The sequence below is a fragment of the Aegilops tauschii genome, chromosome 3 (assembly GCF_002575655.3).
Source record: "Aegilops tauschii subsp. strangulata cultivar AL8/78 chromosome 3, Aet v6.0, whole genome shotgun sequence".
NCBI lineage: Eukaryota > Viridiplantae > Streptophyta > Magnoliopsida > Poales > Poaceae > Aegilops > Aegilops tauschii.
In genome coordinates, this window is record NC_053037.3 from 480,868,581 (window position 1) to 480,877,988 (window position 9,408).

The window sequence follows — 9,408 nt, forward strand, 5'->3', positions numbered from 1 at the left end:
GAAAATATTTAAATTCACGTGTACTACAAAATTGCCGTAATATTTTAACCGAAAGGTAAATATTCCAATGCCTACTGAAATCCGATGAATCCTATCATAATCTCACTGAAAGCGAAGACAAACTAGTATTATAGTGAAACACTTGTAATTTAAGATGTTTAAATCACTACTTTAGATGGATCAGAATTTAAAATTTTGCGCCCGATGAGCCGGACACAGCGAGCAACAGCGCAAGCTGTGAAATCCAGCGGGCGTGCCTAAAAATTAACGCGGCCAGCAGAGAGCTGCTCAAGCTGTTACTTAAGCTGCTATTAAGCCCGCCACTTTTACCGAAACGCCCACTTCCCCGGCCCCGTTTCCGCGAGCCGCCCCCTCCAGCCCGCGATTCAAACCGTCGACGCCGCGTCCCCGTCGCCGCGTGACTCCTCAGCGGCGACCACCCACCTCCACCCGTCGCGCCGCCGGAGATCACGCTCGCTCGCGCGCGCCCCTGCCCTCTCCTCGCCGGGGGCGCCCAAAGCTTAGCTGCTCCGGGGCCGTCGCCCGCTCGGAGGCGGCGCCGCCGATCTCGCGGCGTTCCCGAGGCGGCGAGCTCCCGCGCGAGATCCCGGCGGTGATGCGCGGATCGGAGCATGGTTGTGAACCCAGCCGGTGTTAGCTGCAGTCGGCCGACGCGGAGCGAGCGCTGCGGCCATGGCGATTTACATCGCGCGGGAGGCAACCAAGGTCTCGATTCGTTGGCCGTGTGGGGTCTTGCCCCCGTATCTGTTTTGGGTATGGTTTGTTAAGCTATTTTTTCTTCTGTTGACCTCTTGCAGCTATGGAGGAAGGTGTGCGCCGAGACGTCGGTGGAGCTGCAGCTTCTGTTCGAGAAGTGGCACCTGCTACTTGCCGGAATTGTGTTTCAGGTGAACCCGTCGGTTCGTTTTGTTCAAATTACTTTTCCCCGTGTGTGTAAGTATCAGACCATGGCGTGCTCTGTTAGTCGGCGCTTCTGTTCTCTGAGCCGCCGAGTCTGAATGTTAGACTTTGACGAGACGGATCGTTCACCCCTTTTTTTCTTTTGCACTTTTTGTTAGCCTGCTGCTAATTCCTTTCTAGGCTAATAGTTGCTGCTAATTCGAGTGTTGGATTTGGGAGGGGTGGTTCGACTCCGGTGATGAGTTTGTAGTTTGTTGAACTAATCGTGCTAAATTATACACAAGCTCGTGCCAAAGGTGTTCTTAATCAGGCGGAGAGTGCCTCAGAAGGAAGCATGCCTTGAAATTTGCTCTGTGATGTGTGTTCTGTATACGCAGCATTAAGACCTGATGGCTTGTAACAAAGTTAGTACAAAGTTGAGTCACTTATTTTGGGGCGGAGGGAGTATGTTGCATTCTAGGTGCGAATTCACATGGAGAATATGTTCAGCATTAACTGTTGCTGTGATTGCATTGGATAAATTGACTCGAAAAACACACTCCCCTAATTATCCAGTTATTTCGGCATTTCTTCTCCTGCATCAATCCTCCTTGAAACTAGTATTGTTCTTCACGCAACCATGCCCATGCGCATAACCTGTGGGTGTTTTGATCTGGAGACTGTTATCAGTGACCTTTTTCAGAAGGTTCTGTTCATCGATGCAAGGATTTTCTGAGCAATACGCTGATCTTTATTGAAACAAAACCACAAACTAAACTATTAAGAAAAACAGGAATAGCATCATGGGCGACAGGATCTCATGAGAGATATTGCACACGAAATAGAACCCTTTGGCTAGCTTTGTGATCAAGTGGTAATAAAGATTTTTTTTCTCATAATTTGTTCAGGTTCTCTGTTTGAGAGAGCGGAAAACTACTAACACCAGTTCATTATTCTGCACTGTCTTCTAAGATTGTACTCATTGACAATATATGTTTTGGTCATTAATGGATTGTGTTGAGATTCATGGAACTATTTTATCTGTAATCAGTATATTCATGGATTGGCTGCTCGAGGAGTACATTACTTGCATCGGCCCGGTCCAATACTCCAGGACATGGGATTTATGGCCCTTCCGGTATGTCATCTGCTTATAGTTCAGTTCATATCATTTGGAAATACTTGATGCTGATTTATTTGGACCACTGGTGTCATTTCTGTGTTTTTAGGAGCTTGGGCAAGACAAAGGTTATCTTAGTGAGACTGTATTCACTTCCATCTTCCTTTCATTTCTGTTGGTAGGTGACCTGTTTGCTCCACTGTATGTTGATTGAGAAGATTTTAGCATCCCTTTTCTTTACTTATTATGTATGATGATTTGACCTGGTATGATGTATCCAAAGATGTAAAAATGTGGGGAAAAAGAAACAATCACCAGCTAGTCTTAGCAAGCAACGAACACAATTTGAAGGCAATTTAGTCGAGAATAAATAGAAGTGATGGTTATATAGATTGATTGTGAAGATTGTGTAGACAATGGCTTGGTCGATTGCTGTCCTATAAATTGTTGCTGGAACTTTCACTTATTGCGTTTGCTATGTCAAAATTTATCACGATGCTTTTTTGGGTGATATTTGTTATGTTCAACATGTTCTTATGAGATTTAGGATGTTCTCAGGTTCGTCAAATATACTTCTTTCTGGTGGATTAACCTGAGTCATTCCTTTGCCTTGCTCCTCTCTGCATCTTCTGGATAATTTTCTTTCTGATGCTAGTTTTCTTATAATGCTTGATAATATACTAGGATTGCGAGTTTTGACAATTTATTCGTGGTATTGCAGTGGAGTTTTCACCCTTTTGTTTATCATAGCAAACGTTTCTACACTGTTCTACTCTGGCGCAGGGTGCTTGCATTTTTAGTCGTAAGTATGGTTGTCCTAACTCATAACTTCCATAATTATATCCATGTCCCAACCAGTGACACTTTTCTCCTCCAGGCTTCACAGTTTTTGCGAATTATTACTTTCTATTCCACTCAGCTTCCTGGCCCAAATTATCACTGTCGTGAGGTAACCTTAAAACTCTCAATCTCATTGTAGCTAAAGCATACATATGTTCTATCTTATCACTCGCAAGAGCTTTGCACGAAGGCCTTACTGAATCCATTTACTTTGCTTTTATAGGGCTCGAAACTGGCCACTCTTCCACCACCCAAAAATGTTCGTGAAGTGCTCCTGATCAACTGTAAGCCTTTCATTTGGTGGGTTGAGTGTTCTAAGTGGAAGTTTTATTGATCTCAGATTATTCTTTGCAGTTCCTCGTGGAGTGCTTTTTGGCTGTGGTGATCTGATATTTTCATCTCACATGATCTTTACTCTTGTGTTTGTCCGTACATACCATAAATATGGATCAAAAAGGTATTAAAATATCTGTGTAGGTGTTTGTGCCTGTAACATGTGCATTTGATTTCGCATAGGTGGCATGCTAGCCCATACCCTGATCACATGCTCTAGTATAATTGGTGGATCTTGTTTCTCTAGGTTGATTAAGCTATTTGCCTGGTTGATGGCCATCATCCAAAGTCTCCTTATCATTGCTTCTCGCAAGCACTACACCGTGGATGTTGTTGTTGCTTGGTAGGATCAAATTCCATTTCAATAATATAATTATATTGCATCGGCATGTGCCTTCCGTTTGACAGATCCTCTCTCCGCAGGTATACTGTCAATTTGGTTGTATTCTTTGTTGACAAGAACCTCCCAGGTACCTAAGTCTTGGCATCTTAGAATCATATAGAGTTTTCTGTATGAAGCACTATATAACAAGCTTCGCCGCAATTCTGCAGAAATGCTGGATCGTACAAGTGGGTTAGCTTTGCTTCCAGTAAGCGCAAAAGATAAAAGTGACAGGATGAAGGAAGAGCTCCACAAGCCCGAGAAGGATAACAAAATAAAGGACGAACACCATAAGTTATTGAATGGAAACACCGTTGATTCTACTGATCGGGTATTATAGGCTTTTGATGTGCACATTTATAGTTCATTCACACTTCACTACATTTGCACTTAAAATACAACATATCATAACGCCTATTTTTTGGGAGTTAACAGATCATGTTGGAACTTCGTTTGTAGTTGTAGAGAATTACATCTAGTAGCTTTTTTCCACTGTTTTCCTAATCTATATTTTCTTGATCATTGCAGCGACAGTGGATGCCGATGAACGGAAAGCATGGTGAAGACATGAACCACACGCTCTCTGATGCCGCGCCCAACGGTACATGACCGACTGCTTTTCGTCGGGTGCTTGTCTTTCACATCTACAGGGCAATCTGACAGTCGGAAAAAAAAGAAGCTACTCCTATCTCTGCTGCTGCAGTTCCGCTGTACTGAATGGGGCAAGGTGCTGAAGTAGTGAACGAGTCTGTAAAAGAACGGAGCCACAATCTCGCGGCTTCTCTCAGGCAGGTTGCCCCATGGGTTCGGCCTATCCGATCATCGATTCTGTAGTTTTGCAGTTTTAGATGTCGGGGATGCGAGGAACACCTAGCAAAACATTGAAAATCTGCTCCCGGTGTACATAACTATTGATGTATTTGGTGAAAATTTTACTAGTGTTTACTTATGTTGGCATGAACGAATCTGCTCCGGTTGGTCGTCCCAGCCGACGCGCGTGGCTCCTTTGAATGGCCGGGCGTGGCCTGACCTGGCTGGGTCACGGGAGACGAGAGCGCCTGGTCACGGACATGCCGCCGCTCGCTCGCTGTAAAGCAAAAACGCTCGTTGCAATGAGCGCCGCGAAAGGTGTCGCGGGCATTCTGTGCACGATGCCATATAGTACCACAGCTGCGGCCATCATGTGCAGCGGGTGGTGGCCGATATTTGCGTTTTGACCCTTTTTGAAAAGTTCAGCCAAATCTGACTCTGGTTCATAAAAATTTCAAGATCTGACTCTGGTTCATAAAAATTTCGAGATCTAACGCTTTTTCCACTGTCATCGGTCTCGGCGATAGGGTAGCACAAACCTATCGCTAGAGCCTGGCGGTAGGATTTACCGTCACCGTCACGCCCGTTTGATGAGAAAAGGACTCTACCGCCATGGATGGATGGATGGATTAATTGATGCATGCATGCATGTTGCGGGATTGTATTAGGAAACATAGGTTAGACTAGGAAATATTCTAGCTTCCTTGTACTCCAAGTAGATCATGTACTCCTATATATATGCCCACGAGGCTCAAGCAATACAACGAACAATTCCACCAATCCATCTCTCCCTTCTAACATGGTATCAGCCTAATCGATCATAAACCCTAGCCGCCGCCCGCTGCTTCCGCTTCGCGCCGCCCCCGAGATGGTCAGCCTCCATGACCATCGCCTGGGGCCGCGCCGCCCGTACCTAGGGTTCGTCCGCCGGTCATGTTGACCGGCTGCCCTAAAGAATCTTCTTCCCGATCCTTGATCCGGGTTTTTCTCTCTCACGTTGGTCATCTTGATCGGTGCTTCTTCTTTGGTTTTCCGATCTAAGATCGGTTTGCGCCGCCCGCGGCCGTCCGCCGACCTTTCTGCGCCTCTGCTCTGACTTCGATTGCGACTACACCGGCCTCATCTTCAACTATGCGGCCAGATGCCACACACGGTGTCCCAAGGGACGCCCATGTACGCACTTCCATCTGTTGTCGATTTGTGTCGGTCGTCGTCTCATGATCTGATTGGGATCCCTCCATCAACCCCACCTCCATCCACCCGGATCAGTTGCTGCTTGGTGTCCCAGGCTTCACGTTGGACGGCCGGCCGCTCGCGCAGTGATGCGCTGGTGCTAGCCATCACGCACACCAACCGCTGCCTCATGTGAATCAAAGCATCCGCATGCACTTCATGCACTGGAGTATAAAGCCGAAGCTAGCTTCACGTATGTGCGTCATCAACAGAGGCTTCTCATCATCTCCAAGCGATCCGGTACATTATCTTCGATCTCATGCGTGATCGGATTGATCACCCATCCGCCCGCGATTCGTCTCATCCACGCCGTGCGACCGACTTGGTCAGTTGCTTGCGCGCGTCTTCGCAGGTCCCATGAAGATCGTCTCTGAGTTCAGCGTGCTCGTCCACCGATCGAGCAACGGGTTGCCGCTGCGTCGCCCCATAGGGCCGCAGCGCCGCCGCCCCGTGGTTCTTCTCCCAGCTGCACCGACCCGCGTCACCGCTGCGTCACCCCTTCGGGCCGTAGTACCGCGGCCCGCGGTCCACCGCCGCCCAGAGGCCGTCCGCTCTAGGTCGTCCCCGTGGCAGCACCGACCCTCGCGCCGCCACTGCGTCGCCCCGTCGGGCCGTAGCGAGCGTGGCACGCGGTCCACGCCGCCGTCCAGAGGTCGTCCCCGCGGTTGCACCATCCCGCGCTCCTCCGCCGCGCCGCCCCTTCGGGTTGTCGCGCCGCGGCCCGCGGTCCCTGCCGCCGCCCCGAGGTCTTCCCGCCGTCACCCTGACTTGCCCGCCGCCGCTGCGTCGCCCTTTCGGGCCGTAGCGCGGTGGCCCACGGTCCACTTCATCGTCCACGCGCGTTGACTTCCCGTGGTATGCGTCGCGCCGCCTCCCTTGGCGCGGGAACGCCACCGTCCGCGCCGGTCTTCGTCATGCTGTCGGGTTCTTCGCCTACTTCGAGCACCGCCGCCGCGCTCCTAAACTAGCTGCCGCCGCCGCTGTCAGGCCGCCGCTCTTCTTTGGCCGCCGCCGCCGCTACCCACGTAGCCGCCGCCGCCTGTCCACCTCCTTCGTCTTCGTCCGGCACCAGCCCGTCGCCAGCGTCGCCATCATCTACCCCGACCACTTCGTCTACTCCGACAACCGCGGGCGACATCGGCCCTGCGCTGCTTGGCGCCGCAACCGTCGTCGAGTCCTTCTCTGCTGGCTTCTCCGACTTCTTCGACATGGCGTACAGCTCGTGCAGGTCCCAGTCTACGCATGCCCGGTGCTGGCAACACCGATGCGTGCCTTCATCCACGACGTGTCCCCGGGCCTGGCAGGCCTGGTCGGCGCTTCATCAACTTCGTCTTCGTCCGTCTATGCATGCCCGGTGTTGGCAACACCGGTGTGTGCCTTCGTCCACGATGTGTCCCCGGGCTTGGCAAACCTGCCGCGACGCGTCGTCAACAACATCTTCTTCCCGGCGCACCACTACTTCGACACTTCTGCGCCTATGACTAACTCGGCGCCTCCTTGCGCCCGCGGCTCCATGGCGACTTCCTCGACACCGGCCGCCCGATTCGACATCGACCACGGCATTCTTCGCATGGCTACCTCGACCACGGCTCCACCACCTACGCTCTTGGCTACATCGACAAACGGCACAAAGGGCTACCGCCTTGCTTGAGCAACCTCATTGGTTTCCACTCCAGCCATGACTCCGCGATGCGTCGATCGTTACGACTGTGGGGGGGGGGGTGTCCGTCGGCTTGCCTTTGGATTCTTCTGCAGTCTCACCGTCTGCGTCGCTACCGTTGTGACTGTGGGGGGATGTTGAGTAACATGATTGTATTGGGAAACATAAGTTAGACTAGGAAATATTCTGGCTTGCCTTGTACTCCAAGTAGATCATGTACTCCTATATATATGCCCACGAGGCTCAAGCAATACAACGAACAATTCCACCAATCCCTCTCTCCCTTCTAACGACAAAAAAATGCTAAGAGCATCTACAGCCGACGCCCTAAATGAAGGAAATATGCCCTAGAGACAATAATAAAGTTGTTATTTATATTTCCTTATATCATGATAAATGTTTATTATTCATGCTAGAATTGTATTAAACGGAAACTTGATACATGTGTGAATACATAGACAAAACAAAGTGTCCCTAGTATGCCTCTACTTGACTAGCTCGTTAATCAAAGATGGTTAAAGTTTCCTGACCATAGACATGTGTTGTCATTTGATGAACGGGATCACATCATTAGGAGAATGATGTGATGGACAAGACCCATCTGTTAGCTTAGCATAATGATCGTTAAGTTTTATTGCTATTGCTTTCTTCATGACTTATACATATTCCTTTGACTGTGAGATTATGCAACTCCCGAATACCGAAGGAATACCTTGTGTGCTATCAAACGTCACAACGTAACTGGGTGATCATAAAGATGCTCTACAGGTATCTCCGAAGGTGTTTGTTGGGTTGGCACAGATCGAGATTAGGATTTGTCACGCCGAGTATCGGAGAGGTATCTCTGGGCCCTCTCGGTAATGCACATCATGATAAGCCTTGCAAGCAATGTGACTAATGAGTTAGTTGCGGGATGATGCATTACGAAACGAGTAAAGAGACCTGCCGGTAATGAGATTGAAGTGGGTATGAGGATACCAACGGTCGAATCTCGGGCAAGTAACATACCGATGACAAAGGGAATGACGTATGCTGTCATTACTGTTCGACCGATAAAGATCTTCGTAGAATATGTGGGAGCCAATATGAGCATACAGGTTCCGCTATTGGTTATTGACCGAAGAGGTGTCTCGGTCATGTCTACATAGTTCTCGAACCCATAGGGTCCGCATGCTTAACGTTCGATGACGATTTGTATTATATGAGTTATGTGATTTGGTGATCGAATGTTGTTCAGAGTCCCGGATGAGATCACAGACATGACGAGGAGTCTCGAAATGGTTGAGGGGTAAAGATTCATATATAGGACGATAGTATTCGGACACCGGAAGTGTTATGGAGTTACCGGGTACGTATCGGGTCACCGGAAGGGGTTCCGGGCTACCCTCGGCAAACTATATGGGCCTTATGGGCCAAGAGGGGAAACACACCAGCCACAAAGGGGCTGGTGCCCTCCCCCATATGGGCTGTCCAAATTGAAGGAAAGGGGAAGGAGGAAAGGAAAAAGGGAATAGGATTCCCCCTTCCCCCTCTACCCTTCCTACTCCGAATAGGAATTGGAAAGGGGGGAGGCCGAATTGGGAGGTGCCCAAGTAGGATTCCTCCTACTTGGGGCGCCCCCTTGGCTGCATCTCCTCCCCTCCATCCTATATATATGAGGGGGGGCACCGCTAGAAAACACAACAAACATTGTTAGCCGTGTGCGGCGCCCCCCTCCACAGTTTACGCCTCCGGTCATATTCACGTAGTGCTTAGGCGAAGCCCTACGCGGATCACTTCACCATCATCATCACCACGCCGTCGTGCTGACACAACTCTCCCTTGACACTTTGCTGGATCAAGAGTTCGAGGGACGTCATCGAGCTGAAGGTGTGCAGAACTCGGAGGTGCCGTACGTTCAGTGCTTGATCGGTCGGAACGAGAAGAAGTTTGACCACATCAACCGCGTTGTCAAACGCTTCCGCTTTCGGTCTATGAGGGTACGTGGACACACTCTCCCCCTCTCGTTGCTATGCATCTCCTAGATAGATCTTGCGTGAGCATAGGAAAATTTTGAAATTGCATGCTACGTTCCCAACACTAAACTGGCCTCAAATGCCCGGGTAGTTCGCCTGGTCACTAGCAGGTCAC

At 49.6% G+C, this 9,408-nt stretch overlaps 1 protein-coding gene across 1 annotated transcript; it reads left to right on the forward strand.

The window, feature by feature from the left end:
* Positions 1–328: 328 nt before the first annotated feature.
* On the forward strand, positions 329–4,536 carry LOC109752732 (phosphatidylinositol:ceramide inositolphosphotransferase). Its single transcript, XM_020311632.4, has 12 exons — positions 329–726; positions 819–908; positions 1,952–2,038; positions 2,130–2,198; positions 2,742–2,822; positions 2,898–2,969; positions 3,084–3,144; positions 3,215–3,317; positions 3,441–3,536; positions 3,617–3,663; positions 3,746–3,906; positions 4,104–4,536. Exons 1-12 carry the CDS (start codon positions 694–696, stop codon positions 4,182–4,184), a joined length of 981 nt encoding a protein of 326 aa, XP_020167221.1. The 5' UTR covers positions 329–693; the 3' UTR covers positions 4,185–4,536.
* The last annotated feature ends 4,872 nt before the right edge of the window (positions 4,537–9,408 follow it).